Source organism: Coturnix japonica, chromosome 7 (genome assembly GCF_001577835.2).
Source record: "Coturnix japonica isolate 7356 chromosome 7, Coturnix japonica 2.1, whole genome shotgun sequence".
NCBI classification, from domain to species: Eukaryota; Metazoa; Chordata; class Aves; order Galliformes; family Phasianidae; genus Coturnix; species Coturnix japonica.
In genome coordinates, this window is record NC_029522.1 from 33,388,298 (window position 1) to 33,409,311 (window position 21,014).

General features: G+C 40.9%; 1 protein-coding gene across 21 annotated transcripts in view; it reads right to left on the bottom strand.

Annotated features, from left to right (window-relative positions):
• The window catches only part of BAZ2B (bromodomain adjacent to zinc finger domain 2B), a 90,315-nt gene extending 76,930 nt beyond the window's left edge, over window positions 1-13,385 (bottom strand). For 8 of the 21 annotated variants that reach the window (XM_015869329.2, XM_015869328.2, XM_032445700.1 and 5 more), the window contains exons 1-2: window positions 13,260-13,383; window positions 5,871-5,957 (exon numbers count right to left, since the gene is read on the bottom strand). In XM_015869329.2, coding sequence (XP_015724815.1) covers window positions 5,871-5,921 — 51 coding nt within the window. In that variant the 5' untranslated portion in view covers window positions 5,922-5,957; window positions 13,260-13,383. Of the gene's footprint in view, window positions 1-519; window positions 623-5,870; window positions 5,958-13,259 lie in introns of those variants that run through there. The other 13 variants (XM_015869325.2, XM_032445697.1, XM_015869313.2 and 10 more) reach the window with 6 other exon arrangements.
• Window positions 13,386-21,014: the final 7,629 nt, after the last annotated feature.

Below are 21,014 nucleotides of genomic sequence, written 5' to 3' on the forward strand. Positions count from 1 at the left end.
TGTGATTTTGGTTAGCAATTACCCAACTGCACAACATAGCCAGTACTCCAAGAAAAAGTTAATCTGCTCCAGCATCACTGAAGACTTGAGACAGTCCATAGTTCAAATGTTTGTTTACACAAACAGCATGTAACCGTTTTAAAAATATTTCATCAGAGAAAGCAGTTTGGCCTGAATGGAATTTTACTTGCAATCCACATCTTTCAGTCATGGATTTAAGTAAACATTTTGGAAGGCACCAAGTAGAGCCAAAGTGTTTAGTTTTATGATTCTGTGGAAAGACGCACGATTTATGTATTTATTTTAAAGAAACCACACACATATGTCAAACACTAAAATCATTTCCCAAAACCTAAAACAAAGCTGCTCTTCAACGCCATTTTCTACTGAAACACTGATCAGACTATTCGCATCCTATTCCTGAAGTTAAACAAAAACCTCATTTTTAAGTGCTCTTTTTTCCAAGTCAGATGAGTAACCAAAAGGTAACGGAGAGTCACCAAACTAACAAGTACTTACACTATCCTGCCCTCCAAAAACAACTGCTCCTATGAAAAAAGATGGAGAAACTAAGTCAACCTTAGTTGCTGCCTGCTGGTTTCCTAGTTATGCTTTTGCTCCCATGGCAACTGATGTGGCAGAAGGAAAACAGAAGTTAAACAGCTGAGGTTGCTTCACAAAAAGTGACCTCTTCACTACAAAACATAAATAAACATAAAACACAAAACTAAAAGCTCAGTGAGATGAGTTTAAAAATACTCCTTAAAATAGCTAATGAAATATGAGCAGAAGCATCAAATTCTTCATTATCCAGTAAAATCCTTCACCTCACTTCCGATGTAGAAACACATACACTGCCATGCACGTAGTTCCCATTCATTTACTCATGCATATCTGGCACTGTTACAGAAGAGCTTGTCTGAGAGCTCGTTTTAGAACATAAATTGCTTTTGTTTTCTCTCTGTTTCTTCTGATCAACTCAGTCTTGAGTTACCAAATGCAACTGTGATCAAATTAAAATATTCTCAGCAACTACTGATAAACTTGGCCACTGTCTCACAGAAGAAAATGGTTCTGATCAGACAATGCTTCAATCACACCTACAACCAACATACAGCAAATTGTAAGTGATTCCTTTGATCTATGCATCACTCTCTAATTCTGCCTTTTCATGGACAGTTTCTTTTTGAGTATTTTCCTCCTGTAACCATCAGAATACAGTAGTTTAGTTTGAAGAGATCTTCAGAGATCATCAAGCCCAGCAGCTTTTCACCATTTATTTTCACTGTGCTGAAACTAACAGGTTACGGCCCTTAGCATACAAGGATTTTTCCCCTGTGTCTCCTGCTAGCTTAAATAAAGAGTTACATGCATCAATAGGAGTGCCTGTGGTGTTCCAAGAACTTATTCAATCAACAGAACAAAAAGTATCATCTTCTCTACAATAAGTTTTCTAGAGACAGAAAAAAAGGGAAACAAGTACAGAACATCCAGGGTGGTCACTCCATTTACAAATGCTGCAGATCTAACAGCTTCACCAGTGACATACCAGATACCTACACGGATACCCAGAAAGGAAGAAATATGGGAAAAATCTGTAAGGTTATGTTACCAAAAATTATTCTACTTCATACGCAAGAACACGTCTTAAATTCAGCGCAAAAACAGCACAGTAATGAACCAGGAATGAGCAACGGGACTAATAGTGCTGATCAAAATAATGCTGTGAATAACCAGTAGTCAGAGATGACTCATGTTCAATCCCTCACAAAGTAATAATAATTTCTGCAGTCATCTGAAACTTACCTGTATTTTTCTATTATGACATATATTACTCTGTATGCACTAATTATCTAAGATCAGACTGATATTTATAACAATATAAACAGCAACAGTAATTCAAAACGAAGGTTCACCTAAACCACACTTAGCGAAAATAATGTTTTGAGAAGGAACTGTGGTACAGATCCTGCGCTCAGAAATCACATACATGAAGATTTCTCAAAAACTACATTAGAATCACTGGCAGAAACACTCTATATTAATTCATGTACAATCATCTTAAATGCACAGTCATTTTCCTCACCACATCTTTCAAGGACGATTCTGTAATTTAACCAGTTATCATGTGAAAAGCACTACATGTTTTATGGTAACAAACTACTGACTTTGTTTCAGTGGACAGTTTCAGTTCCAATACTTTATTTCCATCACATCTGAAATAAAAATTTGTTTTCTACCAATTTCCTTTATTTCAAGTACAAGTTGACAGAACTCGGCCATAGGTCCAAGATCACAGAATCACAGAGTGTCAGGGATTAGGAGGGACCCCAAAAGACCATCCACTGCAATCCCCTGCTGGAGCAACAACACCTGGATCAGGTCACACAGGAACAAGTCCAGGCGGGTTCTGCTTCATCATCTCCCTCCATCATCTCTTTGTGCTGGACTCTCTCGAGCAGTCCCCTGCCCTTCTGGAACGGAGGGGCCCAGAACTGGACATAATACTCCAGATGTGGCCTCACCAGGGCAGAGTGGAATCTGCATGTGGGTGCTGTTTTATAATAATGGAACTGGAACTTCTTAACTCTATAAAGCATTTAGTGACATAAAAGCAAAATTGAGATTTTTTTACATAACCAAGTGTATACACAAAGTAATCTTACGCTCCTTCTCCTTTTTAAGGCAACACTGTAGAGTCAGTTTTCCATCTTTCTGTCCAGTAGCACCACAACTGTTAGGACAGATCTTCAAGAAACAAGGAGTATGTAACTTAAATGATGATACCCCAGTGGGATAAGTTACAGACAGGCTCAATCATGACGCTAACTGCAGAATGAACAAACTTTGTGAAAAGAAGGTTAAAGAGACGAAATCAAAGATCTTTCATGCCTCTTCCTTCACAGGACCAATATCATTTAGAACAGTTTTGACTTGAAAAAATGAGTATTAACTGATTTTGTGAATGTACTTCCACAAGTGTGATCAATCAATTTAAGTACCAGTCATTTATTTAGTTAACCTTTTTTCTCCAATTAAATTGTCCTCCTTGAAATTAAGATATATGCACGAAAAGCTCTGAAGATTGGTCAAAACAACAAGCAGCCTTTCTTACAACGCCACAGAAACTTCTCAACACAGCACTACATCACCACACATACAGCACGATCCACAAATCTTCCCTTCTGCCATTAACGTTCCGACGACGGAAGCAACAGAACATAACATACATGACTTCTCAGAAATACTCCTCTATTACTGCTGGCTGGTAAGAACATTATCTACCACTCAGTACAAAATACACTTAAACAGGACTCACTGTGCATCTTGAGGCTGACTAAGTGCTAATATTAAAAATTAAGCTTTTGCTTGTAAGCATCAATTCTGTAAACTTCAAAAACAATTCTTAAACAGCTATGAAAAAACTGTATACTTATTTCCAAAATCAGAGTTCATGTCAAGCTATCTCTCACAAATACCCACGACATTTTCAGCACAAAATACTGATAGGCTGTTTCTCTATCACCTTCTCTGTGCTACGTCTCCCTCACAAGATGCAGACAAGCTCTTTCTAAAGCAGTCTGGATTGACCATTATAAAGAAACAGATTTGAAATTTGGCATCGATTTATCACTTGAAAATTTACACAAACTCCTGTAGAAAAAAAAAACCAAAAAACTAAAAATGATGTGTTGAGTTATGAATGGCTCAAATTATATACAGAAAACAGGAAGGGGCTGCTAAAACATAAGGTTCTGTGTACACAGAATATAATGAACATGAAGAACTGCACACGTTATCAAACTCCAATAGCACTCAAGTTTTCTGTACTGCTGCCTACACTGATGAAAGCAACAGGAAAAACAATCACTGCAGAATTAACCCTTCTCTCAGTCCAAGTTATATTAAATTAGTGGAATGTAGGCTAGTTCTGTTGATCTCAGCAAAGCAAAACAAGTCACTCAGCTTTTCCAAGCATGTCAAAGGAGATCCTGCTGAACTGTGTTTTCAGTTTCTCCTAAAACTCATAATACAGATCACCGCAGAAGATGACTGCTCATACATACAAAGCACTTTGCAAAGTACTAAAACTACAGTGATTACAGAAAGCATTTAGAGGCAAGGACACTAAAGAAAAGGAGTAGCTGTCCCCCTTACATGCCGGTTTTATGATAATAATCTTCAAAACTACAAATGGAGCTTTCCAAATATATAACTTCATGACTGCAAAATAAATACCACCACTGGCTACATTTAAATGCATCCTTGTATAAACCACTTGTATCAACACAGTCAACTTAGCAATCCTCTCTATGTTTGCAGCATCATAATAACAAACATAAAAGGTTTACTGACAATTGTCAGGGTAAAAAATCATCAGTATTTCTTAACGATAACCAAAAAATGGTTGGTATGCAAACGACACCTCAAAAAATAAAAAAAAATAAAAAAAAAAAATCCAAATTGCCATACACCTAAAATAAATAAATAAATAAATAAATAAGCATACCCTGTTCCTTTTAGTTCCCTACATAAGGAAATAATGGAACCTTTTTCTAAGTGATAGCAATTACTAGAATTCTATGATTCTATGATTCTACTAGTGCAATTAACATTAGTTTTATCTTATGAGGTCTTTCCTTCCCAGCACATTGTCTGACTGCTGATCACAGCATGATCAAGACATTTTTTCATAGTCAAACAGGGACTTAGAATTTAACCCTTTGGACCAGGCTAAACATGGAATCAATACTTTCCACTCTTGTTCACTTGGCTCAGTGAAGATGATTTCTTATACCTTCAAGTTTTAAGCAGGAAGAAGCTTAATTATATATATATATATATATATGATGTAGATATATTTTTTTAATTTATATGAATTTTATATATATATATATATATATATAATATATATATAATTTAAAGAAGTTTGAGATTTTTTTCTTCCCAGCAGTTCTTATCTTTTTAAGCACTACTAGGAAGAGAGGTAATGGCCTCACGTTGCACCAGGGAAAGCTCAGGCTGTATATTATGAATACCTTCTGAAAAGAGTGGTGGAGTCACCCTGAAGATGTTCAAGAAGCATGGAGATGAGGTAATTAAAGACGTGGTTTAGTGGGCAAAAGTGGTAGTAAATGGATGATTGTATTTAGTGATCTTAGAAGTCTTTTCCAATTGTAATGATGCTATACTATCGCAGCTCCGTGTAAAACAGTAAGGGGCCCACAGTAACTGCTGTATTTAGGAATACATTCTTCCCATAAATCCTCCTTGGTTTTCTAAAATGTACCTCTCTGAGCCCTCTTGTATGCACTAAATACCAAGTAAATTATACAGATGTGTCAGTATCCTTATTGGATAGCTGTCTGCAAGTTTTTTAAACAAAGGAAACAGCGCAACACCCTTATCAAAGAGAAGACCACCAGTACGCCATGCAAAGCCGCAGTTGTATCACCATATTATGTGGTCTCATACCCATTCACTTGGCTTACATTCTCACTGAAATTTTTTTCTCCTACAAATTCAAGGTATAATTGCAAAAATGAGTGTTTTCTCTACTAAGTTTTCAGAAAGATTGAGAATTGCTGGAATACATAGCTGCGATCTTTATTGATTCGGTAGTACTACTACACAAACCTCTACATACAAGTTAAATAAATAAATAACCCTTGTGCTGTTTAACAGCACTGTCATCCACACTTTATACAAGATAAGTGATCTCAACTTTCTTCCCCTTTCTCACATAGTTGTTTCATTTGCACTTTATTTGGGATACCAGCTTTTTAACATGGTTTTCTCAGTTTTCTCAGCGTAGACACTTCAGCTGTCCTTCATTGTCTGAGGAAGAATCAAAGTCAACTAATACTTACCCTACTGCTATTCAGGGTTTCCACAAGCAGAAAGAAAAGAGAGAAACACATCCATTTGCTTTTCTTTGGAGTCTTACCTCGGTTTCACTGAAACAGGCAAAATGAGTATTCGATTACTTGAAATATCAGACTAGGTAAGAAAAAAGCTGCAAAGAGATACAGTATCTTCTATTAAGCCAACCAATACAACTTGAAAACCTGGCTTGTATGCCTTTCCCCAGGTATTTTTAACACTGACTAACACAGCAAGGAGCAGTCCTTACAGACTCCCCATCTTCCTGGTTCAGCACATAAGGATTAAGAATTTATTTCCTTCTTGTTTCAGCAAACCTTTCTGCATACCTGCCTGATTATGAAGCAGAAACTTGAAACATACCGGCTCAAATGATGTATGGAAGCAAGAATTCGGAGCGCCTCTTCCCCATGGGAACTAAGAATGTTTACAAAGAAAACGTACAAGACAATATAATTTTCCAGTCACTAAAGAAAGTAAAGTACAGAAGAGTTATCAAAGTGTACAAACTAGAGGGAACCTATGGCCTCTGTGTTGGCAGCATCCAGACTTCAAACACAGACCAAAAAAAAACCAAAACAAACAAACAAACAACCACAGCTCAAGCACAGCCTCCTTTTGTGATTGGAATGGTTTTAATAGCTTGCAAACGACAACGTGCTTGCTATAACCAACTGTTCTTAGACTATAGCTATGCAAGCTATTCACATTAAACCCAAATCCCAGCATTATTCCTGCACAAAAAGAAAAACAGTAGTTCTTGGTTGTTCTACATGTTAGTTCTGTTAAGGATACATACAGCAGTAAGCTTCAGAACAAAAAGGACCAAACTACTGGCATTCTATGCATTAAGTCCATTATCACAGCAGGCGTTGTCAGTGTCTGGAACTTCCCTGTAACAGCTCAGGCAATATGAAGATTATCTCCCATCAAAAAGTAAGTGTGGAAGATTAAAAAAAAAAAAGAAAATAAGAAAATGTCTGCAGCAGAACCAAAGTCCCTCTGCTAATGCTTTCTTACTTCAGCCTTTTTTTGGCTCTGACCTACCAGAAGGCTCGTACCAAGCTTCAAGCATTTAAAAACATCAATCATAAAAAACAAAGACAGGACATTGAATTATACAGTATTAACCTCCAGGGTTTGCATATAAAGACCTAAGATCTATTTATGTCCCAGCACGTTAATAGCTTCAGTACACCGTCCTTTACACCAAACTGACTGCCAATTTGATGAACCCCTCTGCCCTCAGCAGGAGTGCAGCATCTATGATTAATGAGAGCATGCTTCTGGAAAAGTGTAACAACAGAAAACGGGGCAAAATCCACACAACGACTTCCATACAGCCCGGATGGAGCACTGCAGTAATCATCAGCAAACCAAACTACTCTTATACAAGAAAATATTGAGGGAGAGCTATGGCTGTGAGGGTTTTTTGCTGATTATACTTATATACCACACAACAACTATTGATCTAAAACAATAAACAGCACATTGCATTTTGCCAGATATTTAAAGGATCTTTCAACATTAAAATAAAACTAAAAACTTGTCAATACAAACTGATGAATAAATCAGGTTACGATCAGAAGTTGCTTCATATTCAAAGTGAAGGCAAAAGCACTAACCTGGAGGATTTAGCAGTTCTGGCTTCACATCCCAGCCAGACTCTTGACAGGGATTCCAACTCAAGAGCAGCCAGTGCATATTTTGCAACATTAAAACACCAACATTCTGAAGAAAATCTATTTTACACTTCCTCTAATTTCTAAGAGCACACTGGAAGGCTTTTCTATTATTCATAATTCAAGAGGAATCATCCCTTGCAACAACTTGAGAGCAAAAGTTCAATGTGAGGGTCTAAGAAGACGACACTGTCTAATAGTTACTATACGTTTTCCAGATCTACCATCTGTGTCAAGGTTTTATGCTGTGAAATACCCAAGACTAGCTCTTAAATTTAAAAGCCCATTGCTTTCAATGGGACTGTTCACAACACTAACTCATCAGGTAGATAATTTTTTTAGATGGTGCCTTTACAGGTCCAGCACTTTGAGTTTGAAAAGTTTCTGCAATGCCCCCAGGCGGTTAAATCTCTGCAGCCTCTTTCTGCAAACTACCAAGGCTTAACATATTCATCCCTTCACAATGCCTGACCTAAATCAAGTCAGAAAAACAAAAAATCATGTGTCTTTCACACTGCGAAAGCAAAACATTCAGGAGGCCCTGGTACCGTAAGTGGGAAGGAAAGGAGAGAGATCTTATTGTGATGATAACGGTCACCATCCCTCTGAAAAAATAAAACTGATACTGACTTGCACGTCTGTTTTTTTTGCAAGCTTGCAGAGATTACATCTGAGATACCCCCTGACACTACATAAGGCTTAAAATGTGTTCTTTCTTCGATAATTGACTTTTCTCCACGGATATCAAAAACCACCCACAGAAAGATAAAATATTTTATTAGGAATTACACAAAATGCATAAATTAATTACGTTAATAAATAATAAATTAATAAAATAAAACCCTGCATCCTCCTTTTCTTATTACTACATTAAAAACCTGCAAATCACACAACTCTTCATTGAGAGTCTTTTCATCACCTGCTGGTCTCATTAAATGAGAATTTGGGAAATATCTCTTTTTTTACAGAAAAAAAGATTGAAAGGCATTGTAAACTTTGGTCATTTTGTTTTCAGTAAGAAGTCCACTATCGAATTTTGAGAGAACACAATTTTTTTTATTTAACCCTTATTTATTTGGCAAAGAATGGCTCAAACCTGGAGCATTATATAACTGTAAATTTTGAGGCAGTAGGAAAGTAAAAAAGTAAAAACTCAGCTACCATGAGCAGTGGGGCGCTAACTGAAGGCAATGCTCTTCTACATTTTTAGTCTGTCTCTTAATCACGCATTTTCAAGGTAAGATTGAAAAGTACATTACTTTTCTTGGCCATTCTGAAGAGATACAGTTCCAAACTGTAAATGCTCTGCACAGGCAGCTGCAGTACTGAAGCAGCGTTACTCTTCCTGATTAACAAACCATGCGTTTCAGTTTTCAAAGCGTCTAACAGTGAAAGCACAGATCAGCCATGAACACACCCTTTCTTTCAGTTCTACCATCAACTCCTAACAGACTACTCCCTGACAGGACCCTGGCCTGCATAGCTGTGCAATGAATGCATTGTCACCTTCACAGTTCAGAAACTCAGAGAAGCAATAGCTCTTGCAAACTACTTCTGTAAAACCGAGTAGGTACATTGTGAGGGACCGAAGGAGATGGATTTGCTTCCTCTAATCCAATACCAAACAGTCTTGTTCACAGCCCCAGATCCCAAGAACACCAAAATCCCTACCAATCACATGAAAGATGAATGAACTACTGTCCTACCACCGCACGCTGAAAACACAACAGACTGATTTTTAATCTAAAACGTAACAGTAAGACAAACAAACAAAAATTTAACCATACCTTCTTTTACAACACACGTTCAATTTACCTGCTCTGATGAGGTGAGACAGAACAACTATGCCTACATTCTGGATTCTGCGCAATGTTACATTCACCACTACTACAAGATTTCTTTAATTCTGTTAATGTTCGGGATGCTTCACAGTGACCAATTTAACAATGACAAAAAGCACTGCTGTCCTTGATGCCCACGTCAGTATTTCTTCTGATGGCAACCTAAGACCACAAAATAGCTTAGAATAGCACGGCATCATTTATTGGATGTGTGATAGTAAAACAGATCCTCGCTTCACAGAAAACTGACTTGGGAAAACCTCACTGCATCAAAATAACTAAATGATGAAAATACGGAGTACTGCTCTCCCATAATCCTCTATTAGAGTAACACCATCCCGTTTGTCAAACACAACAAAAACCGCTCTATACTATTACAGAACATCTTAATCCTACATCTCTTATTACAGGACACAGCCTTGGATCTCTGACAAAAACAGCCAGGTAGTGTGTTGCTTGTTCTTTTGACTCCTACGTAGCACCAAGAAGAAAGTAAAGGGTCTTTAAAGAAACCTGTAATAGGGACACAAAACATCAGTGAAGTAACCTGAACTGTGGGATCCCCTTACTGTATTCAGTGTGTGTAGGAAACAGCATTTTTGGCAGTGCTATCTATGCCTCCCGATGACTCCAATCTTAGTTCTAAACATGCCATATGCCACTGAAACACTGTAAAACTAAAAGCAGTCAAGTACCTCCTCATCCTCAATTCAGGGAGATGAGGCAGAGGACAAACTCCCCTTTGCAGCTGTGATCTTCCACTTCTTGTAGGAACGCAGAAGTAGCAAGAAGACTTTAGGAACTGCAGTTCAAGCAGCGAGTGACTGTTCTGTTTCAATTCAATGACACCACTAATGGCTTCTTAGCAGCCCCACGAAATCAACCAGCTGTCAAGTTGATGCATCAGAAGTAACAGTTACACGCTCCCATAAGAAACAGCAACACATCAGGATGTTTTCTGAAACATCTGCTCCTTCACACTGCAGTTCTATAATAAACTTGGAAACAAAGGAACAGACAACAGGACCTAAAAAGAAACACTTCCATTACTTCCTTATTCAAGTTTGCTGTGTCTCAGAAACACAAACCAGTCTTATGGTGATTTCTCCTTGGCACAAGGTCAGTAATCATATCACATATGATTATTAGCTGGTTTCATTTTGTTATCCCCTGCAGAGATAACTGTCTCTGCTTATTTTCGCGAACACCTTTCTCCACAAATTTTAAAAGTTCACATTATCTTTCCCCTAACCCTGTTCAAATAATTTTACAACACATTTTCAGTATATTGATTTACAATAATCTACAAGAACGAGTCTTAAAAGAACTTGTTGGGGTTTTTGTTTGCTTGTTTTTCTGACAATACAAAACTGAAGGAAAAGCGTACATTGGTACTTAGTTTTGGGGGGGTGGAGGAGGAGGAGGATGATAAATACCAATAGAGCAATTCCAGTCTATTACTGGTAAACATTAGTCACAACATCATTTTATGCCACTCAGAACTGACTTTGAGGCACTCGTGAGAAGGGCGCACTGCACAGCTCTTCCCTGCAGTCCATTGCTTTCACAGCACGTTAATCAAAATGCACAAGCAGTTCACTACAGGTATGAGACCTCAAATACAGTAACTATCATTGTCTGAAACTGCTTATCCACTGTTGCTCACCGTTTGTAATCTACCAAATCTTCTCAGACCTCAGCTGCATGTATAATTTAGAACCATCTGTTCGATGTGCTCTTAACTACTTACACATTTCATCTACCTCAGGTGCACGTCGCTGGTAAACAGTCGATTCCGTCATGCTTTCCAATGCATTTAAAGAACCCCTACACACAGCCAGGCAACCCGACACTTACTCCAACACAGCCCTTAGGATACTTTACACATATAATTCAATATCAGCTTTGTCAGAAAAATTACTAACAGGCATTTCCATTCCTTTCTATGTTAACAGCCTTCAGCATTTTTCTCAACCTTGAGGACAATGGAAATGCAAACTAAATACAGTTTCATCTTCTCATTAGTGCAACTGTAAATATGCAGTGAGTAAAGCAACTATAGGAAAAAGAAGGGAACAATAGAACAAGTAGGTATCCCCTCATAACTGCCCAGCGTTGTAGTACATCTTACCATGCGTACAGAGAAACTTTTAAGAGATCTTAAAGACAAAGTGTACTGGAGAAGTGAAGTAAAAGAACAGTGCCTTTTGTTGGTTCCCTTCTCACAGCAGCTGACACAGAGCCAGCACTAAAAGAGATTTTTTGAAGTAAACGACTTTAGCTTAGTAAGTACACAGCACCACCATTAGATAGCATCGGTACACTGGGGATGGGGAAGGAAAGGAGCACAGACTTTTCAAGAGGAACCTTTTAACGATATGCTTCAGGAGTCGCTTCCAAACACACCCCAGAAACGTGCCAGATGAAAGTGGGACAACTGTGTATTTCCATCACTCTCATACGCTTCATCCGAAACAGAACTGTTCACTGCTCAGGGGAAGGTTCTGGACCGAGTTTTCTACGGATACCTCACACCAAATAAGTGCTTTCCGTACACACAAATAACACAAACCTCCGAAGGGATTTTTATTTAACGTGAGGACTCCGGTTAAATAAACCTCATCAGGATGGGGGAAGGAGGGAGCGCACGGGCGAACAATGCAAAGCACGAGTGTCTCCCTGCCGGTCCCACACAGCGGACATCGGCCGCTCCCGCAGTTCCCGCACAGCACCGCCAGCACAGCCAGCATATTCAGCACATCCAGCACATCCAGCACCGCGCTGCCGGCAACACGGCCACTGGGAGAGCACACGATGCTGGAAAAAATCCCCTTCAACTTAACATGACGTCACCGCCCATCTCGTAACGTTCCCTAAACTTTGAGTCGGATCCAAAAAGACTTTCCGGATTTCCACTTATTCCCCCTAAAAGAGACGGAGAGACTCGGGAATACCGCTCTGCCCAAGATGGCGAAAGGCTCGTTGTTTGGAGGGCAGGGAAAAATGGAGGAGATCGTAACATACACAAAGGGAGACATTCCCAGCGCCCGGCCGGTGCCGCGGCCACCCGGCTCCTCCGCGCGGATCGGATCGGATCGCACAAAGGACGGCCGAGGTTCCGCCCGCCGCTCCCGGCCCGCCCCGCACCCGCCGCCCCCGAGTCGCTGCGCCGGGGGATCAACGGCCGCGCACCGCGCGGAGCCCCGCGGAGGCCCCGTTCGACCGCGCGGCGCCTCCGACCCGCAGCCCGGCCTCACCGACCCGCAGCCCGGCCTCACCGACCCGCAGCCCGGCCTCACCGACCCGCAGCCCGGCCTCAGCGGCCGCTCCGCTCCGCAACCCGCCGGGCTCGGGCCCGAGCTCACATCGGACCGGCCAGGGAGAGCGGAACCAAGGCCGGGACGCCAAGAGGGCAGAGCGGGGGGGGGGGCAGCGCCGCGCAGAAGGAGCAGCCGGCACGAGAGGCCGCCGGTACGGGAGGCCACCGGTACGGGAGGCCGCCGGTACGGGAGGCCGCCGGTACGGGAGGCCGCCGGTACGGGAGGCCGCCGGTACGGGAGGCCGCCGGTACGGGAGGCCGCCGGCGGAGCCGCTTGCGGGCCGTGCCTTATGACGGGCCGCCGGTAAAGTTTAAACTCGCGCGGACCGCGACGCTCCGTCCCGAGACGCCGCGCTGCGCCCGACCAACGGGCCCGTGTGCACACAACAAAGGGACGGCCCGCACCGGCGGGCGGAGCGGCGGCCGCGGACGGAGGCCGAAGTCGGTGCCGGCGGCCCCTCGCTCCGAGGCCGGGCGCCCGGAGCTCCTCCCCCCCCCCGAGCGCGACGCCCCCGCCCCGCGGGCCGCACTCACCTCGCGGCCGGCGGAGCTTGTGCCGCTGCCCGGGCGGCGCTGCGCGTGCCGGAAGGCGGCCCCTGCACCGCGCTCCCGGGAGCTTCGCGCAGCCCCGGGAAGGGGCGGGGGCGCGCACGGGGCCGCGCACTGCTCCGCTCCGCTCCGCTCCGGGCGAGGCCGCTCCCTGCGCGCGGTTGGTGGCGGCTCCGCCGGCACCGAGTGACGTCAGCGGCTCCGCTCCGACACGGCCCGACGCGCCGGGAAAAGGGCAGAGCCGCTCCGGAACCGGGAGGCCGCGACCCGCGGGCGTGAGGTGCTGTGACGGAGCTGCGGCCGCGGAGCCGCACACCGGCACCTTGTGCCCGAGGGGAACGTCGGTGCCGTGAGTCCTCCTGCCCGCAGCCCAACATGGGGCTCGGCCGGCGGGAAGGAGCGCAGCCCGCGGTCAGCGCCTCGCTGCAGGTAAGGGCGGGTGGGGAAAAGGAGGGAGATGGTGACCGAAGGGCCGTGCTGCCGTGGGCAGCGACTGCGGCCTGAAGGCGGCCCGTGCTCCGAGCAGACGTGCTCAATAAACCGAGCGGATCGGAGAGTCCGGCGGGAGCCGGGGCCAACGTGTGTATTGTGAGAACGGGGTGAATCGCAGCAGAACCAGCACGGCCAGGCGGGCAGGGAACGCAGCGCCGAGATGTACGGGCTGACGGCACGGGCACATAGTAAATAAAAACAGGGAAAATAAAGCCACAACAATCCTGGCCTGAGCCAGCCCCGGCATGGCGGCTGTGACAGCGTGGGGCTGCGCTGCCCTCGGGCTGCACACACGGATCCTCTTTTTCCTGCTCTTTTTTCCTGCATCCTCTCGACCAGCCGCGGCTGAGCGGCACCTCGAGAGCCAGGAACTGCGCTGTGTGAACAGCCGGGATGGGACGTTACCTGCAGCGCAGCCAACGGCCCAGTTAGTGCAGGATGAACTGCGTACAGACACAGAGCTCAGAAATGTTTGCTGCCTTTACCCGGATAATACACATTTAAAATCAACGGTAGTTCTCAACGGAGCTCATCTCAGCATAAAGAAACGTGCGCAAGCAGAAAGATGCCATTGTTTTCTGTTTTCTCTTGAGCCGCCGTGGCTGTGATTTTAATTGTGGCGGAGGATCTTCATTAGTATTAACACACGGGTAGACTTCATAAAACCGCTTCATTAGCGGGGAAAAAAGAAGCTTGGCAGCCGTGCTTTTTTTTGCATGCGATGTCAGCCTTACCTCGGTCATTTGTAACATAATAAGTGCGAGCACAATGATTGCGATGCAGGAACACTGGGGGGAAGGGCAAAAATGCTGCATGATGCAAAAAGAAGAGAAGAAAGCTGCTCATTGTACAGTAAAATGTGTGCTAAAAATTAGAGAAGATGACATCTCATGAGACTCGTGCTAAATAAATTAATGTGCTGATATGTTTTTAATTATTATTTTTGTACTGGCTTATTTCATTCCCTGGATTCACATCAGGCAGCAAAGGCTTGTGAGCATTTATTGATTTTTATTTCTTTATTTATTTTCCCTCTGCCACATTCCCGGAATACAGGTTTTAATCATTTCACTGCACCACACTCAGAAATTTCATTAAAAACTGGAACCTTCCATCTTCAGAAAGGCATTTAATTTCAATGACACGTAATTTCTGTATTGAAATGTAGTAAATGTGTATGTTTGGTGGCCCTGCTAGGCAGGGGGGTTGGAACTACATGATCCTTGAGGTCCCTTCCAACCCGGGTAATTCTGTGATCTCTTCTTCTCTTAGCAGCAGACTGTCTCAACAGTAAAAGCTGGCCTAAGGTTCAAATGCATAATTTAGTCCTGAGTTCTCCATGCTCTGCATTCCTTTGAAGCTGTAATTTTACTAACTACCTAATAACTGTAATAAGGACAATGATTTCCTTATAATATGTTATTAACCCATATTTAATGAACTCTGAGGCCAAGCTCTGTACGTGTTTGGGTCAGTACCTCTCTAACATCAACATTTTCTAATAATGTTCTTAGGAAAAAAAAAAGTGTGGGACAAGAATGAGTATATACCTATAGTCGTAATAAATATCTGTTTTGCTCAAGACAATGATATTGTCACTTACATCACAGGATACTACAATAGGGGAAATATGCAGTGGGATTTATGTAACTCTCAAATGTAGTGCCTCATGTATATACATTCCATATCTGCCTGTAACACTTCAAGTAAATTATATTATCTATCCTTATTGCCACTACTCTAAATAACCATTCTAAACATTTTTGTCCTATTTGTAAGCCAAACTGTGTAGTACCTTGTGAGAAACAGAGGTATGTTTGGATAGTGCTGCGGAATCCTTGTTCCCTGTAATGTTCAGCAGGACAGACTTTAATCTACTTGAATACGGAACCACAGACCTCAAACATAACTGCTTCACAAAGTTCAGTCAACGATCCAAATTGAAACCACTGGGATGCATTTGATGTCAAAATCTAATATATTAATATCTCTAATTGCACTGAATATTAATGTTTCCTTCAGAAAACAATTTTAAATGACCTTGGGTCGCTACAGAGTACTTTCCCAATCTACACCAAAATCGGTTTTAAAAGTATTGTTTTTACATGGATCAAAAATAGATTGGTTTTAATAATACAAAACTTACTAAGGCTTTGAAATTATATTAACAATATTCTTTTAGTAAGATTATTTATAGAAAACATACAGAAGCAGTATTTTTTAGTTTTGTCTGTTCTTATGCTTACCGAACTTATATTTCTTCAATAGTTTCACCCACCATTGCGTTCATAAACTTAACTGGTGAACTGGGAGAACACAAAGCAAGTTCCATATCTACAGGCCTAACTGCTCACATGTGTATGATTTTACTCACGTTACTAGGGCTAATCATGTGTCAGAAGTTCAGCATGTATGTAAACATCCAGAAGGTGAAGCCCAAAATTCCTATAGGGCGATGCCGGAGGAGTTTGCTGTTACCGTCTCTCCAAAAGCAAAGTGGTTTCAGAGGTTCCTCTCCTTTCCACTCCTATTCAGAGCTTTGCAGCACAGGTTTACAGCCCTCCGCTGGTGACCGTGCAGATGTTGGTGTAGCCACACTGGGATCAGCAAGCAAAGGAAGACTGCATAATTTGCACGTTCAGTCTCTGTAAGGAACTCTGCTCCAGTCAGACCTCCAACAAAATGGTCTCTGAAAGGCTACGTGTACTCACTGGAGGTTAGAAGCTGTACTGTTATGCTTCCACTAACAGATGTCCTGCAGCATGTGTTTTTATTATGAAATATGTTGAGACAGATTTTTACAAACAGGATTAGTAAAGAAATAACTTCAGAGAAAAAAAAAAAAACAACAAACCCACATTTTTGCAAGATAAAGAATGACTTACCATTTCTCTGATAAAGGGCAGAAGCATTTAACGTTCAACACACACCACTGGGGGGAAAAAAAGCAAAAGTCCATTTTCATTAAATGCTCACTAAGTCATTGCTATGTCATTCCACTTTTGACAAATTGCGTTTTAAAACTTTACATTCAGAACTTGTAAAAAAAATAAATTCTCACTGTAGATACTTTCAGCACCACATAAGTCACACTCTCACTCTCTGAGGGCTATTTATACAGGTTAATGTGTCCTAATGTGCCTGACTTTATACTCTTACATCTCTGGTTTTATTTTGTTATCCTAGCATGGTCAAGGAGGATCTATCTCTCAATACTGCAACGAAAGAGGTTGAAATGACAAAAATCTTTTGGAATCTTTAAGAACACAAACAAGTTTATATTATATATGAAACAGCTGTAGAAGATCTGCAGCTGGATTGATACATTCATCACTTTAAGCTGTTTCCATTAACAAGTGCTGTTCAACTGCAGGAAATGGGTATGTAGGCAGATTCATAAAGCGTTGCAAAGTTCCTGAGTCAGATAAATCCACAGAACAGCTCTAAATGTTTGCAGAGATTATAGAGGTGAGGTCAGGTGGTCTGAACAGGCCAGAATAAGGAGTTCCAAAGGTGTCTGCAACTTAACACCTCCTATCAAAGCCCAGAAGTCTTCCCTGCTGAGCTTCTGCATCATCCCTATATTACGCACAAATTACTGAATACACTTATTAAAAATAATAATAATCGTACACCTCATATCACACTTCTTTCTGTGAAGGAGACAAAAGCATCTACTACATGTTCACAATGTTATTAACCCCTAATCTATTAAAGACTATTTCTGCTCTTCTAAGACAGAAGAACATACGACATATTCTCTCAGTCAGTGCTCTCACATACTTCAGTCTTATCTTCATCCAGCTACCTCAGCATCTTCACATTTCACCTGCAAGCTCCATGTCTGAATAAAGTGTTTTTGTAGATGTATTTAAGCAGTAATAACAGCAAATATCAGATCATCCTAAACAATTACACTTGTAAACTTCTAAAAGTAGATTTAAAGAAGTACAACCATCAGTAGGTCTCCTCTATATGAATATTCTCGTTCCATTTATAGTTAAAATACAGAGCTCTGCTTTGTGCTCTAAACTAATGGTTTTTGTTCAAAGCACTGGAGCACTTTCAACTTCAAGTAGCTTGAAGACAATTCTAAATCCCAAAATGTTTCTGTTTGATTCAAAATAACCCTATCATCTCCAACAATAGTAATGTCAGCAACTAAGGCACTGACAAATTCTTTTTTTAGCATGACAGCTCACACTGTACTATCAACATATTAACGAAATAAAATTACCAAAAGGAATACATCAAACCAAAGCATTTTTGTTTTTGCATTTCTTTTCCCATAAGTCTCACAAATCCAGCCCGTGTATCTTCTTCCCAAAAATCAAGTGTGTGCTGGTTTTTGTTTTGTTTAAATACATGTAGTATTTCCACTTCCCGATGTAGCTCCATAGAACAGCTTACCAGATAGCTTGATTGGATTGCTTTACCCAAAGATCTCTTTGTTTGGGACCAAAATCAAAGCCGCATTTTCTCTGTCCAATGCAGCGTTTTCCTTTTTCCCTGTTCTTAAGTCACAAGGGTTCAGAAAAGCCCACCTCAAAATTTAATGTGAATCCGCAGTAATTACACCCACAATTGAAAAGAAATGCTTTCAGGAGAGTACAGCAGATATTATATAGCAGACATCAAAACTACTCAATTGTTCAGGACAGGAAGTGATGGCATCTCTCATTTAACTAAAACTAAACAGGAAGTAACATAATTAGTCGACTTGAAATCTGGTCAGGTTGCAGGGATTAAGAACACTTAAAGACAGAGTTCACCTCACTCTGTCTTAATTGGCCATGAACTTAATTTCAAAGCAGAGAACATTCCGTACTACTTATGATGTACAGGATGCACCTAAAACGGTTATATGCGTACAAACTGACAGAATAAGTTTCACTTGAGCTACTAAAGGTATATTAGCTTAAGGTTGAAGGTTTGAGTAGGTTTGTTCATAAGATCATTTTAGTTGGCTACCTTTAAAGTTACACTAAGTAAGCTCTAGCATTTTAAGCTACAATGCAGAATTTCTTTCCAACGTTTTCAATACCCTGATAGAAATAAAACTGTAATTTTATACCATTTCTTAAACACAAGTGAACAAATTTTTATTTACCAAGGATCTCTGGCTTGTGTAAAACGTTTAGTTTTGAGGCACAAACGAATGTTCACTTATGCAGTTCACAGGACTAGGCTTCTAGCTTCTTGAAGCGCATACTGGTTGTGTTCACAAATAATGTTGCTAACGACATTGTAAACGCATTTTTATATTTTAAGAACTTGATGATATACCCATAAAATAAAATGCATATATATGTAACACAAACCAATAACTGCAAGAAAGCTAACCTGGTGAATGAATTGAATTGTGTTACTAAAAACATGTCCAGAAAGAGAAAAAAAATAAATGAAAAGTAGGCCAAGACACCGTTTATCTAAGACACACATGTAATTTGGTCAAATTAATTCCAGTATCATTCAGTACAAAATTTGCTATTAACTACATCTTCTCAGAAAGTGATTTGACTTAACCTGATATTTCATCACTGCAGATGACTTGACTGATTCAATTAAATATGGCAGATACAATATCTGGTGGAGTAATTTAAGGAGAAGTATCCAATACATCAAAGTGCTCTGACTCATCTGTTCAGCCATTGGGATAATGACTTTTCCAAATAAATCATCAAGTGAAAGAAATACAGAAGACATGATCTTATTTCCAACAAACGATGAATGTATTTCATTTTCCTGTTTATCACAAATACTATTCTAGACGGGGAAAACAGATTCAAAGATAAATTAGACATACTAAGTTACACCTTTAATTTTTCATTCCCTCACAATTAGTAATCTCTTAAAAATCTATAAACTGCTAATAATGACATTCTCTTTATAGATTAGGATCGGGGTAGATGAGACCTGAAATCATAAGCTTGTGATTCCAGTTCCAAGTCCTCCTAAGTTCCACCTTCCCTGTTCCCTGGGAACAGTTCCCCTGCATGTTAGTATGAGTGACAAGGCAGAGGCTAAATGACACCTTCTGAATTGAATAATATCAGTATTATTATCACAGGAACTTCAGTATATTAGCATGAGGACGTTATAAGTCTACCCAAAAAACAGAAGTAGTCACCATTAAAAAATAACCTCTTTTTTTTTGCTCACTGGAGCTAGATTTTTATTAGGGTTTTTAACTTCACAGACAAGCAATAATCCATAATTAAATACACTCTTCTGCCAATGCAAATATTTTCCTTGCCAGATCTAGATTATTTAAATTTCAGGCAATATTACTCATTCAGCAATATGCTGAACTCTTTCTGTAGCCTGAGCAAAGACCAAAGATATTGAAGTTCAAAAACCCACAACGTGTTTCAAAGCCAAATAATTTTCAACCGATTGAACCCAGAAGGCAAAAAGAAAATAACATTAGCCTCGACGACTGTAGCTAGATCAAAAGTCCCTACTACATTGTAAAAGGAACATCGAACATTTGTAATGTCATACAAGCAAATGAAACCGGAGCTTGCCTGCAGCTATGTGGGTGCAAGCCTTACTTTCCTAGCAGAAAAGGAGCTCATTTATTAAAAGACACAATGGACATACTCAAAAATTCAAGAGGGTAACTTATCCTCAGAATATACATTCAGCCATTCCATTGATGATAAGAGGTGACCTTGCCCTTTTCACATTGCATCCAGAAAGAATGCATAAATTACACCACAAAGCTGAATAATAACTTGCAACACAGTGATTTCTCAACAGGTATTAAAAAGCAGTGTATTAAAAAGCAGTTTGAGAGCAGTAGCATTGAGGTGGTTCACTTTTTCTTGCCTTGTAGTCTCACTTCTCTTCATACATCACTGAGATACGGTTAATCATTACAACAAAATCACTTACAGGTTCTCAGTGGAACCTAATAACACCAAAACAGTGTTGTTTACATCTCCACCTAGCGGCCTTCAAATTTCCCAGTGCATTTATGTAGCTGATAACTCACGTGTCCAGAACCCTCTCCTTACTTTTTCTGCTATATTTTTATATAAACTCAAAAGCAACTGCATTTTACACAGGCGTTATTTTTTAATATCTTAAACATAGAGAGTCATTTTACACGAACTTGCAATTTTCATTGTGAAGAGTCAAAATTCTATTAGCACGACATAGCAAGCTACAACAGAAATTATCTTTTTCCAGGTAATTATTGGTCAGTCAGCCTCACCTCTGTCCCTGGAAAGGTGATGGAACAGC